This window comes from Molothrus aeneus, chromosome 4 (genome assembly GCF_037042795.1).
Source record: "Molothrus aeneus isolate 106 chromosome 4, BPBGC_Maene_1.0, whole genome shotgun sequence".
Taxonomy (NCBI): domain Eukaryota; kingdom Metazoa; phylum Chordata; class Aves; order Passeriformes; family Icteridae; genus Molothrus; species Molothrus aeneus.
The window spans coordinates 61028787-61055610 of NC_089649.1; the positions used below are offsets into that span (position 1 = coordinate 61028787).

Consider the following 26824-nt stretch of genomic DNA (forward strand, 5'->3'; position numbering starts at 1 on the left):
CTGGTTGCAGCTAAATGACAATGAAGTGGGGGAGGATTCAGGAAACCTTTAAATCAGTGTAAAAAAATTATGATTTAGACAACATTGTTTGAAATTTCTAGAAGAAATTTCTAGAAGAATTAATAACTCTTTCTTCTAAATCCATTGTACACTCCTTTGTGTCTAGATCATATCTACACTTGTCTGGGTCTCTGTTTTTAAACAGAGAAGAAATCAATAAGGAAACCAACTATTGTGCTGTGTACACCACAAACACAAACATTAGTAGCACCCCCATGTAAATCAGCTGCCATCACCTGTCTGTGTTCCTGCTTTTCCCTTCCTGGTTTTCTTCGATAATCTCTTTACATAAACTTTTAGGAAAAGCAGGCTTTAGGGCTCATGATACGTATTAAAATGCTACATATCCCTCATCTCCATAATTTAGCATCCTATTGATGGATAATAAAATTTAATGCTTTGTTTCCTTCCTTCCTTCCTCCCCCCACTGCTCAGTATTGAAATTTCAATCATGAATCATTTTTAGACATTTAGACACTGAAGCAGAAGATGCTGAAAGAATTAAAGCAGAGCTTTATATTCAAGATTATCTCAGGTCTCCACCCACAAATCTGTTCTGGTTAATGCCAGTTTTCTGCTTGAGCATACTGCTAATTTCTTTGTGGCCAGTTATAAGAGATACCTTTCTTTTACAGAAATCCATTAAAAAATTATTGGTGTTACTTTAAATCTTCAAGTGATTTTTGTATGGGTGTCTGCTCCCAGCCAATTTCTGCCAGCAAAGACCACTTTATTAATAGCATGTTGATACTGTTATGCTAAATATAATAATTAAGACTATTAATAAATACATGCAAATAATTTTTACTAATAATTAAAATGATTAGGCACTCTTTCTACAGAGGCATAACAGTGTCAACTGTCTCATATGGCACTGCCTGGCTTACCCTGCTTTTTGGCCTTCCACCTCCTACCCCAACCCCTCCATGCATCTGAAAGTGGATGAAAGGTTGATCCAGAGAGATCAAATGAGCAATGATGGGAAGTCCCAGCTAACAGAGGAGAGAACGAGAGCTAACCATATGTGATACAACATTAATCCATTTTCCCCCAAAGCTTTAGTGTTCGTACTGTAAGTATTCTGACATCTTTGTAACCTGGAAATTTCACACCACCATGACTCTGAGCAGGCATACTCTCTCCACTGAAATGGCAGATTTGCAGGCAGTGTGCTTGAATCTTTTTTGTTTGCAGTCAGTGAAGAAATCTAAAATCTTTGATTAAAGTATGCAGATGGAAAATGGAATATGAAAAAAGACTGTAAATTTAATGCTAAGCAAAGTATGAACCAAGAGAAACATATGGACAATTGTTTCCTTCTCCTGTTTCTGCTTCAGTGGTGGCAACATATTTTCAATTTGGATGAGCAACACGTACATAAAGTATTCTATCATTCCCTTGGAGATTTCCTTACAATGTAAGTTTTTCTAATATATGGCAAAATAAAAAAGACTTAAGAAAAAAGTACACTTTTACTTGATTTCTCCATGCCTGCAGTAGTCTTCTGTATCTCAGCTGTTGAGTGAACTGCTCATGGTATGGCAAAAGATATTTCATCAATGGATATTGCAATTTGAGCTTCCTTCATGCCTTGGAAATGCATTCAGAAGCTTTCAATGGTTTTGATATTTCAGGTGAGATGTGGTCTCCTTTGCACAACTTTTGACTCCACAAAAGAGTAAGAGTTATAATTGTGATCATCTGACAGTTCTTCTTTAAAAATAAATTATATTGTGAGCAGGGACTGCAATTAAGACACAAATTGCCATCAGTTTTGTTATGCTGAAGTTGCCTTTTCAATCTTTTCCCCTTGCATTTCTTCTCTCTACCTCTCCTTGGATGCTCCTCACAACACTCCCTCAAGGTTATTTTCAAACATTTCTGTATTCTCTGTAAAATTCTGTCCCAACTCCCCTGGATGGGTTTTAGAGAGGAGAAAGCACAGCAGCTCAAAGCTTTGATGTTGTATGACAGACAGTGCTACTGATGAGCCTTTGCTTCTCCCAACATGTGCATTTATCCCAGAGGAGTTTCCCAGGATAATGCAGTGTGGATAATCGTGCTTTCCTGCAGCAGAGGAGACAAGGCAAACCTGCAATTCAGCAGCTCTGGTGCTCTTGCACATGAGGAAATACTGTCAGTGGGGAAAGACATTAAAACACTAGATCAAACTGGGACCTTGCAAGGTGGGAACAGCACTTGGTAGGCAGTGCACTTTCAATAAACCAAAATTTATTAAATTGGGTTCAGATTAATTGGGTCATTCTTTATAGTGATGATCAAAATCATCTCTACAGTCTGACTAATAATAATGAGAAATAGCCTCTATCCAGTGGCTACCCATTTTAATTCAGGCATTTAGCTCTTCATTTTATGATAAATGTGAAACTTTTGTAGTGTTCTGAATGCAGAGGAGTTCCTTTCTAGACCAGGAAAAACACAATACAAAACTGGAACATCTCTCTTTTTTGGCCTTTCAGAGTGACTATTCTGTCTCTAATCCCATTGGAGTTTCAAATTTTATTTCAATCATATTCTTAGTCTACATGTCACAATTTTTAAGGTTTGGAGTTTTAGTTATAGACACAGATACATTAGAAGATAAATGTAAGGATTTTATGGTAAAACTGTGGGCCCCCTTTCTATACTCAGATACTGTCTTTGCTATCAGGCTGAGTTTAGATTGCAAATATTTTGGGCATCTACTCTTTGGACAAACAGAAGCAATAAAGAGAAATTGGAGGTAAGATAGACGAATTTGAGCACACCAAAACAAGGATATCATCTACCTGCATCAAGTGGGGCAGAGATGTCCAGAGGGGAACCAGGATGGCTGGGGCAGAGACCAGGGACTGCAGAGTGTGCTGTAGCAGTGGGTAAGAGAAAACTGCCATGGAAAGAGTCAGACCCAAAAAGCCAAAGTTAGGAGAGAGCAGAGAGAGTGAACAAGGGGTGCAGTAACAGAGGAAACAGGGGCTAGGTGGCAGTGTGTAAATTCCCAGTCAGTGGGATAAGATTTACTGAAGGCTCAGTGGTTTTGCATATGTCTTTTCTTGTCATTGTAGGGGTCAAACAGCTTTATTTACCGGCTGTGCTCAGAGCTCTGCAGATAAAAATTAAAACACAGACGTAAAGATCAACATGTCTGTGTATTTCTAGAAAGGCTGATGATGTGGGGAAACGCAGTTTTACATTTGCTATGTTTCTCCCCCAAGTTGCTGCAATAATTAAGATATGATCTTCATTAAAATATCAGACCAACAGGACTACTCAATGAGTGGCAGAGGTCTATTTTCAATGAAATCCAATAAAAAATAATGGATGTATTTTCAATAATCAGTAACAATTACTAATACAGTCACTTAACAAGACTTGCTGAGGGGAAAAGTAATTGCCAGGATGCTGCATTTCTCAGCTTTTATGCTAATTAAATGTATTAGTTATCTAGAGTTCTGCCTTTAAAACCCACAGAGAGTCACAGCTTGCCTCTTAATTTGAGATGCTGCAGAATTTTCCCCTGGTGGTGCTCCTTCAGCTGTCTTCTGCAAATCTCCTAAGCCACAGAAATGTTTTACAGATGCACCCCAATGCAAACACATGCACTGACATATGTAAAGAGAGTTAACACTAATTAAAGTACCAGCTTATTTCCCCGAGTCCCAGAGTACCTCTGCTGCCGAAACTAAGAATTATGAGCATGTACTTAAGGAAGTACATTTCCAGCAAACAGTCTTTTATCCTGTCATTATTGTTTAATATTTGCTTTTGGAGGAGACAGTGTCAAAAAGGAATAGCATATGAGATCTGCAGCTGAGAAATGGAATTATTAAGCTTTAGTTGTCTAGATTTTTGAACCTATACATCAGACCACTGTTACTCTTCAGTTAATGGGGCTGGTAATTCCTGTTGTTCCCTCCTATGGAACACTTGCTGACAAGTTTCCTTACACGAGACAAGATCTTAACTCCCCAAGCTGAAATGTGGCTCCAGTTCCACATAAGCAACAAAAAGTTGTACTACTGTGTGGTATTTCCAGGTTCCCTGCATGCCACAAACAGCTGAGCTTGTGAAGTCCACTTGCCTTGGAGGGAAGCAAGGAACCCCCAGGCTCCTTCCACAGATATCTCCCTCTAAGCCTCACACAGATGGAAGACAATACAGAACTTCAGAAGGTTCATGCTGCTAATGAGAAGTATGGGGTTTTTCTTAAAGCAGCAACTGAAAAAATTCTGAAGTGCGCAAGGTGTTTTAAATAGAGTACAATTAACCATGTATGAAGGATTGCGTTGTTCATGGTGTGAGATGACGTCAAACAAGACAATGAGAGCTTGGAGTGTGACTCCTGCAAGAGGCTTAAACACCTGCCTGCACTTCTGTGATAACACCTTACAATAATTTGACTTGAGAACATCCCCAGTTGTTTTCATAATTTCACACAGCATGCAAGATTTTTCTTATGTCTTTAAAAACTTAGTCCACAGCTCAACAAGATTTAAATGAAGGAGTCTGTACTTTTATAATTGTCTGTTCAAAGAAGCCAACCTAGCCAAAAAAATCTATACAACTAAAAGAATCTATAAAGCTTTCAGTTCATCTAAAAATAGGCAGTCGTATGAATGGCTTCTGCACTCCATAGACTGTGATGTTTATACATCCGAAGGCAATAAATGGGGATATAGATGCCTAATTCACAATAGAATCCGTGTTTTTACCTGACATCAGAATCCCATATCTATTTTCACTTGAATAAATAGCAAGAATAATCCTCATAATCATTTCAGTGCACATAGTTACTGTAGCAGCAGTTTCTCTGCACAGAGCCTAAATTCCCCTTCAACCCTACTGTATTCTTGCCTAGTTAATCCAGTTAACCAGGCACTGCAGTCTGTGGGCCCAAACAGTACTGCCAATTCCTGATTCCTCATCCAGATTCTTCAAGAGAAGTTGGAATACTTGGCTGCTTGATTTCAGGCAACAAGCAATATGTTGTTGACATCTCCTAGAATAGAAACATTTCTTAGAAGGGTGGTGTACTGAACTAGGAGTTGGGTTTGGGTCAAATGCTGCCCATCTTGTCTCATGTACTCTAAACAGCAATATGCATCAATACACATATTTATTGCTCTGTGAGTTTGTTTGAAAATGTTCCTTCTTAAAAGCATACAAAATTATTCTTACAAGTAGCTTATTACTAAGATATGTAAAGCTCAACACAGAAAAGTGTCATGGGACATGCTACTGATGTTTCAGGTAGTAGCAGGTCAGTTTTTTAACCATTTGTGAAATATAATTTTCTTTTCTGGAATAGACTTCACCTCCTTTCCTGGTAAACCACAACAAACTTCTGCATACATTAAATCCATAAAATAACCCAGAAGGGGAAGCATATGCAGGACATCAAAGTTCACTTGTCTGTGGAAAGCATTCAATATCCTCTTGGTGATATCTTCTGGTTGTGTATATTATGGGAGGACAGGCAGTCAGTTTGAGGAATAAAGGTCCAAATACTCATACCCATGTCAGAGGCCCAAGCCAGCAGGAGATGCTGTCAGTGGTGAGGGTGATTTGGGGCTTCAGATCAGAGTGAACCACACAGCTTCATGTGGCTGTTTCCTGATTGCTGGTCTGCAGCCCTTCTCCCTGCTGCGCTGCTGCTGAAACTCAGATCAGCAGAAAATGTGCTTATTGGGAAGTTTCACCGCTGCATTGAGCCCAGGCACTTGGTGAAAGCCTGGAACCTTCAGAAGTTGCTGTTTCTTTGCTTGCCCTGCGCATGAAGAGCACCATGCTGAGCCACACTTTAGCTGCCAGCCATGTTGACTGTAATTGGTTGCACTGTGGTGTGGATGAAGGAAACAGCTGTTAAATAATGTGGTAATATTGCTGTGGGTACTGCTGTTCTAACAGGTGGCACATGAGCTTTTAGGTATAGAAGTTGGTAGAGGGTTTAAGATAAATATTAGGGATATTGTACAGTAATTACACACTTAAGTACAGTGGCTGACAAGCACGCCTGTGTGCTTGGAATTTTGTAAATTTTCCTTTTGAATTTGCCTGATAAGCTGAGCAAACTCTTGGGGATGCAATACATCTGAATGGATCTATTCCATATTTCATGCAGAGAAAAACAAAGGAGCAGCTATATGAATTTCAGTCATTACAAAACAACACACTTATGATGCTGGCTTTTTACAACAGATGAAGCCAAATGTGCTTATCAGTAACAATATTCTCCTGATTTGTCTTTAGGCAGAGGGCAAATGTCATCAATTTCTTCTCTCATTTACTTTCTCACATGGACTTCTGCCTGTGAAAGTTGGAAGAGAGCCTATGCCTTCTACTGGAAGGAGACTGATAGTCTTGCAATTGCTGGCAGAGTACACACCAAGTACATTCTCCCTTATTTCTAGTCAAAAGCTCTCTACACAGGGCCATGGAAGAAAGCATCACCATTGCAGTGCATACACTTCCCTGCTGTACCAGATAATTCTCTCCAAGTGCCACGCTCCAGTTAATGCCTAATGAGTCGTGCCCTTCCCATGGTTATCAGAGGTGTCACCTGCTCTTAAAAGCTGATTCACTCAGAGTGGTTTGACCCTTGGACATGTACACACAGAAGGTCTCAGTAATACTTGACTCTACAACACAGAAAATATTAGAATCATCAGCTGTGAGATTATCAAAAATAACTGCCCTGTGGTGATTTTGCATGACTCCTCCATGTGATCTGAAGAAGGATTTGGCTGAAGAAGCTTTTTATTTGCAATGCAGTGATGCTTGGCATCATCTGTGTAGACAGCTGTCCCAGGTTCCCTTCAGCACTGTGTGGAATTCCAAGACCTGTACCTGTGTAACATTAACTCTAGAAAACAGTTCCAGCAAAGGAAGTGTAACATTTGTCATTACTTTAAGTCCTTCAGGCAAAATGAAAACTAAGCATTAGATTGCCTGCAAATTGCTTGTGCTTATAAATGTTTAGTTGAAAAAGAACTGTTGTGGCAGGAAGACAAATCCTGGATGATATAGCCTGGGCTTTGTTATAAAAAAGCTCAGTTTATAAGGATACAGTGGTACTTTCCAATCCCATTCTCTGAGATATCAGCACACAGGAGACAAAGAACAGATTCACAGACTCCTTTGGGCAAATCTTTCTATCTTTTATAATATTTAAGGATCTTTGCCTATTTTTCTTGCTACTGCAGTATATAATTACCTCTGCGGTAAAGCAATTTTGGGTTATTCAATAAGAGCAATATAATGAAATAATCTGTGTTTGATATTTTTATTTTAATTTGACATCTGTGCAAATTCAGAAGTTGAACATAGCCAAAGAAGACTATTATCTGGCTATATGTACCCAGAAATTTGAAAGGTTAGCTATAGGATTCCTTTATTGTAAAAAGGTAATTTCCTTCAAGCTGGGATAACAACATATATTACAACTATTTATCCAAGATAAAACTGACAAATACAGTGTTTCCAAAGCCCAGTGGCCATCCAGACAAATATAGATATCATTACTGCCACCTATTGCTGCAAGGAAAGAATTGAAGATGTTTTCATATTTGTATATTTCCACATGGGGATAAAATTGGAAAATAACAAGCTTGTTCCAGATAAGGCATTTGTAAGTAAACATGTTTTGATATCTTCTTTGACAGTGTTATTTTCAGAGCTATATAAATTTGGCTAGAACAAGTGTTAAGTGAGTCCAGCATTGTCATGGACACCTGGTAAAAAATAGTGCTGGACTAGAAAGGAACTCCAGGCACCACACAACTCAGCATCACAGTTACTTGTTTCTGTATAACTGGAGCTACAATCCCAAGCCTTGAGCCAGGTGCCCAGATATTATTCAAATGTACTTGGGGAGATGTAGGGCCTCCAGTCATAGGTGAGAGCTTTTTCACTTGTGAAAATGATTACAGAAATTATGTTTCATACAAGCTAGACAATGGTCTTGCCACACAGGTTGTCCCACAGAAGGAAAAGGCTCCAAAATGTGATAATGGACTGGATGATGGGAGTTTGATTAGAAATATGTAAATGCTTGCTACCAGACAAGTAGTTGGAAGTAGCTGTGGAGGTTTTTTTATTTTTGCATTAAAGACCAGGAGGGGAAATTGCAGAGAAAAACAGAATAATCTAATACCTCATCTTCTCAGCTTATTTTCAGTTTTATTGAATTGTTTAAATTTCAAAATTACCGTGATGCAGAGGGTCATATACTGTCACAACATTAATTTGAGCAGGAACAGAAGGCTCTGAAGATCTTTTTATGAAAGGACAGTAAGTGGCAGCAATTACTGCTGAAATCTAAGTGAGTGGTATGTGAACAGGCAATCAGAGGCCTGGAGCTGTCAAAGTCTTTCATTCCCATTTGTCTAATTGTAAATAACAGTAAAGAACTCTGAGATTCTTACTATGATCTTTTTTGAAAACCATTGAGCAGTTCTGGAAACTAGAAACAATGTTGGTCAGGACAGAAAAATAAAAAGATAAATGAGTGATGAGGTGTTGACAAAGGGAAGAAAAGATTCATCACACTTCATTAAGGCTTTTTCTTGAGCCAGTCCTCCTGGTAGGTGCCCTGCACAGTTCAGATCTGGATGATACCTCAATTCTGGGCTACCCTCACAGAAGCAAAACATGTTTGGAAAAATTAATCTCTGGGTGTACAGTAGCTAATATATATTGATTTTTCCTTAATCCAAAGTGTCAATAAATTCAGCTACAGAAAACGTCAATATCTATGCAGTCACTTCTTTTATGAACTTCATGACTTGGATATTGGTATTATTTGGGAGTGTAATAAAAAAATAGGAAGGAAATAAGGTCCCTCTCTGTGAAAATCAGAATTTGTTTACATTTCTTTCCATAACTAGGAGAAAAAAGCCTTTATCATACATTATATGGTTCACTTCAGTGCTCTGATCCAGTTATGTCTCATGTGAACTCAAATAATCCACAGCTGAAGCTTATATTTCCCAACTCATTGACCTTTTTATGGCTGTTGAGAACTGTTTTGCACCTAGTATTAATCTTAATGCCTATTTCTATGTAAGGAAAAAAATATTATCATTAGACACAAACTGCATGATTAAGAAAAAACCTTTAACTCAATATTTTAAGGTTTATCCTACACAACAGTTGGGTTGTTAGCACTAAAGAGAAAAATATACTAGAAAATCTTGATTAGAGTGGAAACAATGTTGGCTGAAGCCAATGTAATCCTTCCATTGACCTCAAGGGCCTTTGAATCCTTATCCTTTGTCTGAATCCTAATCCTTCTTTTGCATCCTTATGAGAATGCAAAATCCATCTAATTTGATTTCTCTGTGATGTGTTGAAATTATCTTTGAGGAAAAAAAAACAACCCTTAGCATTCTGCAAGAACATGGGTTGCCTTCACTGTCAGCCAATGGATTTTCAGTGATTCACATGTGAATTTTGGTTTACTACACCCAGACTGAAACAAACATGTCTTGTGACCCAACTTTTGTTGTCCATGGGCTCTAGGCATCCCCACTGCCCTGGAGGAGGAGGTAGACAGTGTCTGCATTTGCTGTAGAAGTGCTTTCCTCAGTCAATTAGATTAATCTTAGCTGGAGTATCTCTAGCTGGTAGTTCTGTTATTCACATCAATGGCTAAATCTTTGCTTAAGCCTCAGAAGAATTTTTATGAAATTATGTCTTGTAGTAATCAATTTGAGTTTAATTCTCTGTTGTAAAAATAAAACAATGTTTGTTTAGCTTACCTTGGTTTTATGGAATATGAATTCACATTCATGTTCCAAAAGCAAATAAAGTTTTTTGGCTATTATTTGTCTCATCACACCTTAGAGGTCTCTGCTGCTAACTAAGAAATCTAATCTATTTGTTCTTTATTCACAAGGAATTTTTTTGTTTAGCCTTAGATCTTTTCTTTTTTGACTGTTTTCTTACAGATCCTAAGAAATTGTATAACCAGAAGGATCTATGTTATTTAGAATTACTGCATAGCACCTTTTAAAAATAATTTTCTGTAATTTACTTAAAGTTAGTTGTTTTCAATGTGAAATGGTAGCCAATGAACCAGGCATCAATTTTTTTTTGTGAGAAAAATGGGCAATTAATGGTTGAATTCACCAGAGATACTGCTTTCTTTTGTAGATGGATATTTCAAGTCCAGTCAGTAAAAACAGAGACAAAAAGTTATGATGTCCTGATTGATCATATCACATGAAACTTTTTTTGAGATTGTATTAAATTTCAAGCTTTAGAGCAAGTGGCATCATCATATGTTTTTCAGTCTTTTTATTACAATTATTTAATCTAATAAGGAACACAAAAGTGTGACCTCTGGAAGGTTATTTATGGTCATTAATCCAGGTGAGCAATTCAGATTCTTGTCTTTTGATGTATATATATATATATATATATATATATATATATATATATATATATATATATATATATATATAATTCCTGTCACTTTATTTGACACGAGCAACACAGTCATCTAGATTTAGTCATTCCTACTGTGATTTCTCAGAATCCTCTTCAGGTGATATAATCCCCATTCTTTTACTACTTACATAGATAATAAATACTGTGTTACACCTCTCCAGTCCTGAACTGCAGGGCATTTCAATTTTAGCCTCATTTCAGGATGAAGATAGGCTATTTATTCCTACCATTTTCTTCATGACCATTCAAGCCCCATGATAGAATTTAAGAGGTGAAAGCTCTCACTAGCTGCCCACTGCTATGGACTATATCAAAGACTCACTAAATTCCACATATTCAGTTTTCTCAACGCTTTCTTCAATTTTTCATGAACTTCCTAGCAGTAAAAGGAGGGGAAGTAAGACAGTCTTTGAACTTGGATACATTATTTTTCATAGACTCAGACTAATTCAGGGTGGAAGGGACCTCCAGACATCTCCAGCATAATGATCTTCCCAAAGCAGGGTCAGCCTTCAGATCAGAACAGGTTATTTGGGATTTATCCAGTCAGGTCTTGAAAACCAACAAGGATGAAGACTGCATGACTTCTCCACCTCATGACTTTGAAACCTGCTTCTATTTCATAACATCAGAAGGAAACTGATGGAAAAGGCAATTAAAACTGCCGATTCTTGAACCCAAGTCCTTTATAAGCATTGTGAACCTTTCTAGGGAAGATACTCTGACTTGGCAGATGCAGTGAACATGAGTTGAGCCACATGCATGGTTTTACTCCATGCAGAGAGAAAAATCTTCAAGCACATGGGATGCACACAGAGCCTAGATACTATAAAAGATACAAGTAGATTATTAATCATTCTTTCCTACTTGGAAATTATAGCAGCATCTTCTAACTCAACTTTCATCCTCCAGGCAGTTTTATTTTGATATTTGTAGCTAAGGCAATTGAAGAAATCTAGAAATGGGGCAATATCAAAAATAGCAATTAAATTGGGGGGGTCTTCATTTCTTTTTCTCAATTGTTTGCACCTTTGAGTTTCTTGAGCCAGTTTTTATGTTAGTTATGCCTTGTCCCGTCACTGAGCAAAAGACTTTGAAGGTTTCTCTACTCTCATTTCTATGTGGCCCTGATATTTCTGCATACAAAAACAGTTGGAGTAGTACTGGTACAGACTGACAAAGTTGTATTTATGAGATCAGTGTCAAGGAGGCTTCCATAGCTCTGTTGGCCATTGCTTGATGAATGGTGAGAGAGAAGCCCAGGGCATGTCTGAATCCAAACCATGGTGAATGTAATCCTTGCAAAAGTCCTTCGACTTCTCCTATGAGCTGGTTCAAACAAAGTACTTGGATTATGAAATGAATGTTTCAATTAATTCTCTTAACTAGGGATATTTGTAACAGGAAAACCCTGAAGTTAAGGTGCTGCTGTTTAAACATCTTGCTAATGGGAAATTTTTTTCAGAAAAATTGATGTGTAATCAAACCAAAATTTCACTTACACAGTATGTTTGAATTTAAACTGCTTAACTAAAGAGGATTTATCTTTTAAATTCACTAAAACAGTGGTTTAGCGAATTTAATTAGAGTATTTATCTAGAGAAACTAAATATAACAGACTCTAGAAGTCCTCAGTTCTGAGTACATCCAGTAACTTGTGATGCACCTGGGCCTGCCAAGTCTTCCCCTGGACCCCTTTGAACCTTCTGTGCCCTGCTCCTGGCTGGCAATGCTCAGTGCAAGGGCAGAGCAGTGTCTGTGCTTCTTCGCACTCTTTAGAGCGCTCAACAAGCTGCCTCTGGAGAGCAGAGCTTTTAGTGCTCCCTGCAAACTGGGCCCAATCACCCAGCAGAGAGCGGCTGGAGGGCACACTCTGTGTGCATGGTGGCACTCTGTGTGCACGGTGACCCTGTGCTTGTCCTTCTCACCCACCTCGTGAATCCGCGCACCTCGCGCATCTCCAGGCGCGTGATCCCAGAGCAGCAGTGTCTGACTTAATAAACTTGTTTACCTTCTGGCTTTAAATAGCCCACGACTTTCACTTGCTGTAAGAGCAGTTTAAAATATCCTGTTTGAGGTCTGAGGCAGGGCTGTGAGCCCACCAGGTTGCCTCAGGGAGTGAGGGGTTTTGCTGCTGTGCGCAAGGCCATACGCCCTGTGGTGCCTGCCCCCAGCTACATCCTGCCCCTGAGCAAAATGAGCAAAGCCAACAGTGAGGAACATCCCTTAGGTGGGAAAGGCTTTATGGTTTGTGCACATCTGTATCAAGTATCAGCCACTGCCTGAATTAGTCATGGAAGGATAAGCACAGATCTAATTGTACCACTCAACTTTCTGAACATTACAGGCACAAACTGAATGAAGAATATATTTGATGATACATACAGTTGTCAAGTGGATTTGTCAATGTCTTTTCTGGTGGCTATAAAAATGTATAGACTGTTTAATGATGAAATACCATAGCAGATATTCAAATTGTTTGAACTGATCTTCTTTTAAAAAAAAGACAAAAAAGGCATTGTCTTGTAATGAGCAATGCCTGGGGGCTGTATTGTCATACACATTGCAGTAGCTCATAAAGATGAATTTCTCCTTTTGATCAGCTTTAGTCTTGGTGAAGTGCTAATGACTGTATAATTCTAATTCTTCATTTTCTTAAACTGGGGAAAAGAGTTTGGAGTGCTGTTGAATGTATCACTGATCTCAGGAAGCCACAAAAAGACCCAAATGTACATGTGTATGACCTCAATCTTTTTACCCACATGAGAAGTGCAGAGTCAGTTTGTTCTTGTTAAAGTTTGTGAAGGCAAAGTTTAAAATATTTAATTCAGGTGTCAAAACTATTACTTACTTCCATGGAAAGTTATTGCTGTATTTTCAAGTCATGAATCAACCACAAAGACTATTCAACAGGAAATCACAATTCCAACTCTTATCACAAAACTGTTATCAGAAACCAAAGACAAAATTGCCACTGGAAAATATAGAAACCATCTGAGCAGTAGCTATTTCAAAAACCCTCTCATCACTTGAGAGATTAGATATAACATTACATTTAGAATTGCATCGGATCTCCTATGCTAATTTAACCAAATTCAACAAAATACAAAATTCCAAATTTAAACAAAACACAAATATGTTTCATAATATAAACAAATATATTTATCTCTACAGTTTTTCTCACAACTTCACCCATATGAAATCAGGGAAGGAAAGATTACAGTGTGGTAAATGATATGGCAAGTGATTACAGGGGAAAGGAAAGAGAACTCAGAGTCTGGAAGATTTTGGGTGAAATGGGCTCTAGGACAGATGTTCCTTTTATTATACAAATAACTGCTGCTTATAACGTTATAACATAGAACTGCTCCTGAATCAGACAATTATAGGTAGCCAGTATTTCACACTGAAATATTGGTATAACTTTAAATTTCCATGCCAGATAGTTCTTCATAATGAGATCCTGTTCCTTACACAGATATATATATGCATTCTACATTATTTCCAAATGTGCAGAGAATTATTCAAAGTAATTTCTTATTCATACTGTGTTTCCTCAGCTTCCACTACTCAAATTATAGAAATAATTTTAGGATACTTCATAATTTCATATGAATCTCAACAAGGGCTAGAAGGCATGGAATAGAGAATGCTAAGGAAAGTGTAGGTTTCCTTCTTCTGTCAATAAAGATGTGAAACTTAGGTAAGCAATAAATATATTATAATTGTTTTTGCTATCTTATTCCTGTATAATGTTTACTTTAGAAGTCCTTCTGCTTTAAATTTGGAAAAAAAAATATGGTGTAATACATTTTCCTTTTGCAACACTTTACTTTTTTGAATATTCCATTTATGGACATGTTGGGAAAAAACTTTCCTAGGAAATGTTTACATTAGAACAATCAAGACATCTCTTCTCTAAAAGAGATTTCAGAGGTGGGAGTGTTTGCAGTTCATTTGCAGACATTCAGGAACTTATTTTGCCAATTTACGGTTCCTTGTCTTTTGAGGTAAGTGGAAAATTCAGCCCAAGGGCCAAAACTGTTGCTCAAGTTGTTCAACTGCTGCTCTGCCACTCTGGCAATGCCTCACCAAGAGCAAGGAGTTTCAAACCTGCATGAAGTGCAGACAAGGTGGTGCCACCCAGCACTGCCCCATCAGGCTGACCCAGCCCCGGCTGAGCCTCACCAAGGCCAGTTTAACCAGCAAAGCCAAGACATGAATTTTCCCTGAGCAGCTCCACACCAGTGGCAGTAATTCTGGGCCAAGAAAGAGGGTGGGAATGCCTGACAGTGGTGGGGAGAAGTTGTTTCCATCCCTCCTCACAGCAGCATCAACTTGGGTCAACAGAAAATAATCCTGAAAGTGCAACTCTCTAGGGTAATATCGTGGCACTCTTGTGCCAAGAATGACAGAGTTGAGCTGATGCTTCAGCCTGTCATAATCTCCACCTTCCCTTATCCCACCTTCCCTTATCCCTGCTCCTTTTCCCAGCATGGTACTTGGTTTCAGACAGCCAAATGGAGATCTGGGAGTGACAGCAGAGCTTCTGGACATACTCAATTAGCACAAGACAGATCACAGGACACTGCTGTGTGTGAGTGACCATGCATGGCAGATTAGCAGGGTCTGCCAGACAGGGTAAACCACCTATGTTTCCAATTAAATTATTTCTGTCAAATGTGGAGTCCCTGAAGCAATCAGGCACCTTCTAGATGCAAGTCTGCCTTCTCATTTTACTGCTGCTATAAAGAATAAAGTACATAATCCTGAAAACCATACCTATGTCAATGCTAACCATATGAAAACAAAACTACAATAAATGGAAACCCAGAGAGCCTCTTTAGTATGCATGTTTTCTCAGGGCAGCAAAAATATGTAGATAAAAATCATTTGCCTTTATGTATTATATAGCTGTCATTGGGTTTGTAATGATTTAAGTGACTTAGTCCTCATACCCAAATGGGGAAAACTTTAAAATTGCAGATTTCCTTTGGGTATAAAATGTAATGTTTTCCTTTCCTTATTTTCCAGGGACATCAAACCTGACAACATACTACTGGATGAACATGGTGAGTATTGCTTTCTCTCAGAATCTCTGATTCCTGAGATCCCAGTGGCATGCTCATGACACACTTTGTAAATCAACCTCCAATGTTGAATTCCTACCTAAATCTGGGCTTTCTCAGAAAACCTTGTGGATTTCATAGTGTTCCCTCCTATTGCCAAAGAAATGTGCAGATCAGAAATTTTCAAGTTCCGAATACAAAGGAATTTAATATGAATTGAGATAAGCAGGGACACTTAGTAAAAAGAAGTTAGTATTTTATTAACAGGATTGTGTGGATCACCATAACCCCTTTTTAGGTCCCTACCAATAGAACAGTACCAAGCACTTTATTTTCTATTTTAGAACTTCTGAAGGGCTAAAAAATTCTATATAGCAAATTATTTCTCATGTAGATATCTAAAATTAACTTTCTAAAATCTAGATAGGGAATTTGGAAATTTGACTGAAAAGTTTCTCTCCATACATGTAGCTCTGGCTTAAATAGCATAAAAAGGAGTAGACAACAATAAACAGCTTTGAACTTTTACTACTAATTCCATGTTCTTAAAGATAAAAGACATGGTATGAAAGAAAAGCAGCTGATTCTTTTAAACTGAAATTTTAAACATGTACTCTCTCCAAGAAGTATTTAGTTAAAATGTCATGTAACTTCTTGCAACTGTTTACAGGGAAAAACTGAGAAATTTAGGTAAAGAGGGCATTAACCTTGTATCAGTTAGAACAGAAATACATAGGGGAAAAAGCCGCGGTAGAAAAAGGAGATGTGTGCTTGCTACTGTGGGAAAGTCTTGTGCTTTGTTTTTGATTTGCAGAAAATCTCTGAGAAAATATAATATTGAAATTATGCCAATGATGGCATTATGTTTCAAAATCCCTTTTAGAGCTGCTAAGTATACAAGTAAAAGTTGATTAAAGAGGTAACATTTTGCATAGATGATGTTTGTTCCTGGGAACACAAAAGCTAATAAAGCTAAGTGATATTGGCGTTTTAAACCATCTATAACTTCAGCAATTTAATGCTTCAGATCCATAAGTGCTAATGTTCCCAAGACTCTGGTATCAGCAAACAAGCATGAAATAGAAATATCTTGCCTTTAAGTCCTGGTGAATTAAAGATGTCAACAGCAACACAAAATGAGTATGAGTGTGTCAAATCTCTGATTGATAGCCTTGGAAGCACAGTCACCTTTCTCTCTCCCTGCCCCTCATCAAGGTCAATTAGTGCACAAAACCAGCCTCTTGTGGCTAAAAAACAAACTCTCTTGTGAGAGCCTTCCTATGGGGACTCAGGCATCACAAAGAAGAACCTACACCAGAGTGAGCACAATGATGCAAAGTGAAGGGGATTTTTTGTGATTATAAACTATTCAGCAACAAAGTTATGTGCAGATGGCTTGGAAATTTTGGGATGGATGGCCTCTCTTCTGCAAAGCAGCAGAATACTGCTCCCTCATTGCACACCTGCAGACAAGGGGTGAAAGAACAGACCTCTCCAGACAAGCACACCAATCTTAGTCAGCAGAAATTATCAATTCATGGGTTCAAACAAGTTCAAAGATCTGTCACGTGGTTGGGGAAGGAATTCCCTGAAGCCTGTAAAGGGTCTATACACTTCAACTCACTAAATGTGCACAGTGCCTGTCCCATGCTGATTACCTCAGGCTTACCTTACAGAAGTGAAGCTCTTTTGCAAGAAAAAAGCTATTCTTGAAGTCTTTAACAGCTCTGATTAAGCTGCAACATAGCAACACCATTTTAACAAAATCATCAGATTTCACTCAATGGAAAAACATGCTGAATATATGCACCACAAATATATTTGGCTGCAGAGTAAGCATAACAAATTCACCTAACATGAGCCTAACCAGGTGTACAGGAAGGAACTTTATTTTAGCCTGTGGCCTCTAAGTTGGCTCAACAGTTTCCTATATGCTTGACTTTACCCCCTAGGTCTTCTTGCAGTTCATTAAACAAATTATGCTTACACAAATTATCAAGTAATTGGATATGCACAACATTTCTGACTGAGACAAATTCTCAGTGACTCAGATTTCCTTGGCCTCACTGAAGAAACCTATTCTGGCTGAAGTCAAAATTTAGTGTTACACCATTCATATTACCTTACATCTTCAAGCAGTTAAATTGACTAGCTTTCATAGCATAGACCAAGAACACATATTATAGATATTTGTGCTCAGTAAAACTAGTTTCACTGTAATTTATCTGTATGGCTTAGGGAACATACCTCAGGAGTACAGAAGTAATGAAAACAAAAGATTTTTCTTAAAAATGATCAATCTAATTTACAAATTAAAAAAAAAACCCACAAAAAACAAACCACAAAAACATATACAACATATTCAAAATCATTCTGGCAGAGGAATTCTGGCAGTCTGAATTTTCCATATGCTTTTCATCAAAGCCACATCTCAGGACTGGTCATCTGATGCATGTTCTGATGGATCAGTGGAAATAAATGTTCGATGATCCTGAAAAGCAAAATGCTACATGAGAATGGGATAAGCAGCCATTAAAAATGGTGTTCAGCCCCTGTCAAAGGTTGATTGCATGGTCTCCTGGAGACAATACACATCTAATCTCTGAGGAGAGAAAGTAGGGATGGTTTCAGGGTTCATTCTCTGAACCAGAATCAGACCCTCTAAGGAAATTAATTCAATCAATAAAGCTCCTTTTTAATGTTTTTTTTTTCTCAGCTTTCCCAGAAAGCTCTTCCTCTTATGACTAACACTAATCTCTAATATTAGTAGTAATTCTCTGTTCTGCTAACATATATCTGAAATAGAATTATTCCAGTGACAGCTGAAGTGACTACCTCATGTTTCAGGGCAGCTATTACAATTGTATTGCACAGAGAAAAGCATTTTAGAATTCTCTCAATGACAGAATTCTGGTTCCTCTTCTATTCCTTTCATTTTAATGGTTTAGAACAATATAACTGAAATGACAGCATTTAGATCTGGAATCTACTAAGTCTGGTCCATGATGTATTTTTGTCTAAACATCAAAGAAATTAAAGATGTCTTTAAAAGTTTGCATGATCTATTAACTATGATGTCAAAGAGACATAGAATTTGTCAAATGCAATAAAACAAGAAGTGGTAAACAGAGTAATAAATTGAGATTTTCATGAGTGATAACATTGTTCCTACATTGTTCCTATTTGGTAGTACCATTGAAATTACCATTGCTGATGGTTCTGCAGAAATTACAATCTCTGCTTTTGCATCCAGGCTTGGCCTTTTGCTTAGTGACCACACCATCAATACAATCTGTTTACAAAGAGCCTGCAAGAGTTTGAACACCTCTCAGGCAAGCTTTCCACAACATGGTTTCATGCAGCAAAATCCATGCTTGGTTTACTGAGCAAGGACTCCCTGCTAGGTCAGATCCAACACCTTGGCCAGCATTTTGTTGCAACTGGTGACAAAAGGAAGCATTTGTGGAACATGCATTTTCCCACTTTGCCATCAGTGTTGCCTATCACCCACAATTTTTTTGTGGTAGGATATCAGAGCATCTTTGCATATTCCATTTAGAATGTGAAGAAAGTAACTTGTTACTGAGTTAGCTGCCTTCTTGAAGCTGCAGCTGATATTGGCCTTTTCAATCTCCTGGAGCAACAAATTGTAGAAGTTTACCATCCTTCAAGAAAGAAAAGTGTTTTCTTTAATATGTTTTAAAATATGCTTAAAAAAAAAAACTGAAAAAACCCCAAAAAACCAAAACAAAAATGAAAAACTCCAAACATCTAGAATTCCAGGGTTTGATGAATAATAACTTGCAATCACCAGATTCAAGATATTCAAAAACTCCTTCAGCACCCTCCTGTCAGCAGAAAGAAGACCCTCAGCTTTTTCAATGTCTCCCTACTGGGGAGAAGTTTTCTCCCTCTCTCTCTTGCCATAGGTGGAACAGCTCAGTGATGGGGAAAAGCAAAGGGGCAGCTTTTCCAGCAGTAAACTGTGTCCTACCTCAGGTACAGGAGCTGCCTGTTGCTGTATGGGCAGCAGGATGCAGAGGAGCTGTGCAGAATCTACCTTCATGATCCATCCCTTACCTTCCAGAAAGGCATTTCTAACAAAAAAACCCACAATGTATACAACATTTCATGTGTGCTATTCTGGTTTTGTTAAATGAAAAGAAATCTAATTAAAGGGAGAGAAAATAATGCACTGCAGGAGAGGCAATTTTCACTGCAAATCACCTGTTTGGATCAGTCTGAATGGATGGATGCAAGAGATGTTTTGCAATGAACAGTCACACAGGCACTCTAATGGAGCCTCACTTACAATGCTGTCATTTAAGTGGAAGAACTTCATATATATTTCTATTTCTATTATCTGTCAAAAAAACAGAGAGAATATTAGGCTACCAAAATCCTTGCAACCTTTCATTCTACAGTGTACATAGAATTGCTTTAAACTACTGCCATGAGGTTGTTTTATGTTTTTCAGTTATCATTTCCAAGAAGCCTTCAGCCACAGTGTTTTATGATGGCAGAAATAAACTGCAAATATGCTACACTCCAGCCAGCAGGGAGTAGGACACCACCTTGGAATTGTTATGTCAAGCTGGGCTGTGAACACTGATTCTTGTCATGGCAGCCTAACACTTCCCACCTTTTATAAAGGGATGCCTTTCCTTGGTTCACACTTTTTCCCTGCCATGTGTAGAGGGCTTCCTGGCCTGGGCATCTTAGGGAAAAAGTGTTAATAAAATGCAAGCAGGTTTTTTGAAAAAATTGCAGAAAAGTGGGCAAACCATTTCATTGAAGACTTCTACTGTGTCTCATTTGGAGAAACAGCTTAAAGTTTATCAGTGGGAAGTACCTTCTTAAGTACTTCCCCCTTCAAAATCAGGTCAGATCTGGCCAAATTAGGGCCCTGTGAGAATTTCAGTTCACACATGCACAGCTGCACAATTAGAGGTTGACTGATATACCTCCTCTGGTCTTTGAGCAGGATCTGGGTTAGATTGTTGGAGCAGCCTGACATTTTGTTGAGGCTGCTCTTCCTCCATCAGTCACCAGGGTAAAATCCATCAGTCATTTGTTACACTCTTTTCATCTTTGGCAGCAAACATGATTAAAAACCTCCCTTGCTGAACAACTGCATCATGCCCAAAGCCTGATCCACTCTGTGGATTGAATGAGACTGAGACCTTGATAAAAAAAACCCCACACAAATTTGTCACTCAGAAGTGTAGCTCAACACATGATCTATTAATCCTGATCTGAGTGCAGAGCTAAGATGGGGGAGTTCCTTGTCCTCCATGGCACTGCCAGATGTAATCACAGCAAGGATAGCATCTGCATCACCCCACAACACTAGTCCTTGAGCAAAGATACAAAACCTAACAGAAGACTTGTCAAATTAAAGCTTTACATATTTTCAAACTGGATTTCTATCCAGTTTATCTGCCTATGACAAACCAGGATCAACAGCTATTACTTCACAGTGGTGGAGCAACTGAACCTATGCTTATCATAAACTATCCCAGGAAAGGAGTAATGGAAGGTTTGGGCCATTCAGCCTCATTAGTGCAGTTTGAATCATGTCTGGCTGGTCAGGCAGCACATTCTCAGGCTGACTTCTGCCACTTACTGTTCATCTTGCAACCTGCTCTCAAATGAGTGATGATTTGGGATCTGCTCCTGTTATATGCACATCTTCTGCGACTATGGATCTAATACTATACTTATTGTCTCATAAAAATGCCATTTGTCTTCTCCTCTCCCTCTTTGCCCTGAGAAGACTCAGAAAAAGGCTGATGGTGACCTGTAGTGGATGCAATTGTAGACAGTGTCACAAGTACCTGAGATGTGAGGGGTGTCTGTAGCTGGAGACGTGGCAAATTTCACACCCAGCTTCACATCTGCTTCTGCATGTTACTTCTGAGAAGACAGAGGGAATAACAGAATAACAGAATGGTTCTGGTTGGAAGGGGCCTTCAAGATCATCATGTTCCAACCCTCCTGCTGTGGGCAGGAACACTTCAATCAGACCAGGGCTCAGAACCCCACCAAGCCTCCCTGAACACTGCCAGGGATGGCCCATCCACAACCCCCTGGGCAACCTGTGCCAGTGTCTCACCACCCTCCAGGGGGGTCTCTTAAGGACAGAAAGAGAGAAATCACCTCCCTCAGCCTGCTGGCTGTGCCTCCTTTGATGCAGTCCAGGACAGGGTCAGCCTTCTGCAAATGCACCCTGCTGGGACATAGCCAGGTTTTGGTCCACCAGAGCCCCCCAGCTCTTCCCCCCAAGGCTGCTCTCAATGAGTTACCATACCTCCCAATGTGTGTTCGTGTCTGAGATTGCCTCCATCCACTACCTTACACTTGGACTTGCTAAACTTCAAGTTAAACTTGCTGAACCCAACTTCAATGGGTTCTTGTGGGCCCATTTCTTATCTTTGTTCATGGCATGAGAAGATTCAGGAGTGATCAGCAAAAACAGTTCAGGAGTGCAGACAGGTAGTGGGTGACAAGAAAATTATTCCATCACTGTGCTTCCAAATTGATTTTTCTAGTTCAGAGTAACATTTAATATTAAGTTTCTATTAATGTGACATATATTTCAAATTGTGGGTTTTTTTCCAATATCACTTAAATATTAGATAAAATGAGGAATATTTGTATGATGTGCTATTTTAACTTCTGTTTTTACTTTGTGTAATTGCAGGACACGTTCATATCACTGACTTTAATGTAGCAACCATAGTGAAAGGCTCAGAAAAAGCTTCTTCTATGGCTGGCACAAAACCCTACATGGGTAAGTTTTCAGCACATTTAAAAATGCAAAAAAAAGCCTATATTAAGGCTGACTAATGGTATAGCAAAAGGATTTTAAGTTGTAAAAGCATAAAGTAGATGTGATCAACTTCTTTTTTTGACAGGATATATATGTGTGTCAGCAGTGAAAATCTTCAGAGATGGAGGATGTTGTTTGGATGTTCTTTTATACAGGAGCTTGATCTCTACATTCTTCTAGTCAGGTTCTGTTTGGTTTTGTGAATTCAAATTCAGGAGAATTTGTGTGTTACTTTCTGTAAATCCCCACACCTTGAGACCAGAATATATGATATATTTGCACCACAAGAATATATGGTCCATCTGCTTAGGTGAAATGAGCAGCACAGGCATGGCATACAGAGCATTAAGAGGTCAAGGGAAAGATGGGAGACAGGGAAAATATTTAACCTTTTCACATTAATGGATCTGGTCTAAGTTCACCTCAGCTCATGTAGTTGTTCCACTCCTGAAGCCTCCTCCCCACTCATCAGATCTCCACCATGTCCATCAACCTCACAAGAAGAAACAGTACAAAAAAAATTCTCTCCTTTCCTTTATGAAGGCTATCACACCATCCACCAACTTACTTTCTCTTCATTGCACCTTCCTCACCTCCTGGAAATGTGAAGTGCTGCAAAAGCCCCAGTTGCAGTCTTTACCATTCAGAAAGAGCCAAAAGAGTCATCCTTGCATTTATTTGGAGCTGTAAGAAGACAGCAAAGCTTTTAGAGCTGTAAAAATCCTGTTTCAGATGAAAAGTGACGGGTAAGGATTCTCTGTTGCACAGTTTGGATTACAAAGCTTCAACAAACCAAATATTAAGTGTGTGACAGATATGGTCAGATATTCATTGGTGCTGCTTTCGCCTTTTAGTTTAGACCTTTTATTTTGTGAGGAATTCTAAATTCAGTAAAATTCTACAAGGACTGTTTAGTAGCAGTGACTTCTTATTGTAAGGCTGTATCACTTTCCATGTGGCTTCTCCTGAGAAGTTTAGACTATGAGACAAATAGAAAAAAACAAAACCAACAGAATTAAGGAGGTTGGCTCTGTGGTTGCTGGCAAGCTTCTATTACCAGGAATTCAAAGCACAATTTAACCTTGGCGTAACAAGACATGCAGCATGACAAAATAAAAATGGTTTCCAGGAAAAAAACCAGAGTGAATTGATATTGTGTTGTAAAAATGCCCTAGCTGTTCTGATTAAGATGACTATCTTGTAATGCTAAGCATGGTGTGAATCAGCTCCTGCAGCCTTTGCTTAATCCCACTTCACATTAGCCCCAAATATTTCAGCCTGAAATATTCCCTGCCTATTTCCCTACTTATTAAAAATTCATGCAGAATGCACTGTACCTGAACCTGAGTGTTTCTCTAGAAACTCTGTCAGTTTCCATATTCCCTCCCTCCCAGCCAATTCATTCAGACAAGTGAAATACCCACCACACATAGGAACAAAGACAGGGACAGCAGTATGTGTGAAAAGAGCAAGGCCACCAGGCTGGCAATGCAGGACAAGGCAATGCAGGACAAGGCAATGCAGGACACTTCCAGCTGCTTCTGCTGCTTCTGCAGCTTTTCCTTGTGGGAATCCATAATATCAGAAAGTTTTGGGAAAGGTGGAAAAGGCAGGCCTCAGAGACAGCAGAACTGTGATTAGAGCTAAGCAGTAGCCATGAGATAGATCAGCAGAAAAATCATGTAAAATGTAAAAAAGAAAGGACAAATAGAACAATGGTCTGTGTACTAACGCTTGTCTAGAATAACCCCCTTAGCTACAGAAAAGTTTATCTAGCAAGATATTAGGAAATTTTAAGCTCAGTAATAGAGCTCTGTGCATTGTGTTTTAAAGCTTACATGCAGGTATTGTATTCAAAATAAGCAGGCATTGTTTTAACCAAAGGTACATGTGCTTATAGTGGCAGTATGGAACTACTGTCAATATGCTTTTCCTTTGTGTGATTGGTTAAACAACTTATAAAGTAAGTTGTAACATAAAGTTCTTGGTCTGCTGCCTGGGATGTGAGCTGGTGGCATCTTCCCATTGTCATAACCATGTAATGAGAGTGATGCTGGAAAATAAAACAGCTCAAGGCATGTTCCAAGCAGTCCCAGCTGGCAATATTCCTCTCAAAGCCAGTGACCTGAAAAGCTGAAAGGAGATCAACTTCTTAGAGTTTGGGGGTCCTCCAAGTTTGTCTTATGTTTTCAGGTGGCTGAGACTGGAAAGCAGTGTGTGCCCTCTGCTGATTTGGGAAACCTGTGTGCCACCCGTGCCTGATTTTACCTTCACAAATTCACTGCTCAAACCTTTTACAATGCCTGTGACTGAGGGTGTTGTCAAGGCTTTGCTGTAGGAATAGCTCTTTGTAAACTTGTACAGTTTCAGGCTGTCATCCTGCCCTGGCAAGCAATGCAAAATGTCCTTTGGGATCAGGCTGGCTTTTGGCAGGCACAGCTGCTGCCAGCAAATGACCACAAGCACTGTGGAGGATCCCTCCATTGTGCAGGGGATGTGGGGAGCCAGGGCAGGGCAGGACGTGGTCCCTGGTGCATGAGCTGCTCTGTGCAGCTGTGACTCCTTCTGCCTGCAGAAGGATTTTACTTTGGCCTCTTGTGAGAAAGGGAAGTGTGTGTTTGCTGGCTGGAAGCACCTCTGTAAGGCCTTGCTACTTTCATAGGCCTTGCTACTGTAAGGCCTTGCTACTTGCTACTTGCTACACTGTTCCATCTTTATGAGTGAAAAAAACCCCAAAAACCAAATAAGAGGAAATTTCTTCAATTTCTCCCTTTTGAACAAGGCTGCAAGAAATATCTGTGTGTCTCAAATATGCTCTGTGCTGGGCACCCATATGCAATGAGAGCACTCAACCTGAGCAATAGGGTGCACAGCTACAGACTCAAAAGTTAAACAGTAAATCACTTCTAAAAAACATGACAGGTGTCACCTTTCTTTTATTCCTCACTTTGGTAAATTTATGTGTGTTTGAGTCCTATAGCATATGCTTTTTCCTTATTGAAACATTTTGGAATGATCAATTTCTATAGATCTGTGTATGATTTCTGAGTGTTGCAAAACCTTTCCATTCACAAGCTATATTTCAGGGGGTTTAAGGTTCATTGGTTTGTTGTTTTTTGTTGTTTTTTTTTTTTTAATGTGGGTTCTTTGTGTGGTTTTGCTGCTGTTGTTGCTTATTTTTGTTTTAGTATTTGGGAGCTTTTGGTTTTAGTGGTAGGAGGGTTTGGGGGGACCAGGCAGAGTCTTTGATGTTTTTCTCAGCCAGAGACTGAAGGTATTCAAATGATGCACTGTGACTTTACCTCAAATTGAACCAATAAAATACATTTTGTTACACAAATACACCTGACAAAAATCCAAAGTCAATAAAATCAGTCATAAATTATGTGAAAGGTTTCAGCTACCCCATTCCTATCTCACAGGCTTGTTATCTCAGGTTTTCACAGCTCCTTTCACAGGCTGCTGTCATGGTGAAGAATGACTGTATGCCTGAGATTACCAAACTATTGTGGATTTACACTGGTCCACTGAACTTCTAAAATGTATGAGTCATCCATATTTATTAATTAATATGCTGTAGGTTTACAATTGAACTCAGAGGAAAGCAAGTGGATGTCCTGGTATAAACATTTCTCATGGAAAAAATTATCCCATAGAGCTAAATTTGTTTCTCAGATGCTTAAAATATAGCAGGGAAAATTTTGAACTGAGTTTTCAAAAGTCACCATTCTTTGGTCTTTCTTGGACTCAAACAGTGCTCTGAAATTAAATGCTGTTTTGCAGCTCATTGCCTTTTGAATGCAGTTAAGGTTTAGTTAGTGTTTAGGTTTTTAAAAATCCTACCTTTATCCTACAGGGGGTTTGACTGCCTGTCTGCAGAGTTTCTCTGGTCATATCATTACCTGGCCTTTTGATCCCAGGGAAATCTCATGATTTTAGCATGACAAGGGAGGCTTCTCTTTGTTCTGGTCAGCAAGAACTAAGAGTGGTTGTGTGAGACTCTGAGGTGCTGAAATAAATATTCTCCACACTGATTTTCAGCTCGTGCTAGGAGCTACGTGGCTGAAGGGATTAAACACACACCATTCTTTAATCCCTTAAACACTGTGATGTTTACACACATGTAAACATGTGTGATTAAACATAGTCAGGTTTTGGTTCCACTCTGACACTAATGAGTAGGAGCATAAGCAGCTGAGGAGCCTCAGGAGATCAGGAAAGAAGTTACTACCTCCAGCTGCTCTTCAGCTCTTTGTGCTCTCTGACCCGCTACCATCCTTTAAGATCTTCCAGCAGAACTAGTAATAAAATCATTTCTTTGACTATTTCAGTTAATAAATACCCCACTCTGAATTCAAGAGGTAGTTTTGGTTTGGGCTTTTTTTGTTAAATCGTTTGTTTGTTTATTTATTGC

At 38.9% G+C, this 26824-nt stretch overlaps 1 protein-coding gene across 2 annotated transcripts in view; it reads left to right on the top strand.

Moving 5' to 3' along the window:
- Positions 1-26824, top strand: part of STK32B (serine/threonine kinase 32B) — a 157277-nt gene that overhangs the window by 93820 nt on the left and 36633 nt on the right. For both annotated transcript variants that reach the window (XM_066548620.1, XM_066548619.1), the window contains exons 5-6: positions 15544-15581; positions 22282-22371. In XM_066548620.1, the coding sequence (XP_066404717.1) occupies positions 15544-15581; positions 22282-22371 (128 nt within the window). The remainder of the gene's footprint in view (positions 1-15543; positions 15582-22281; positions 22372-26824) is intronic.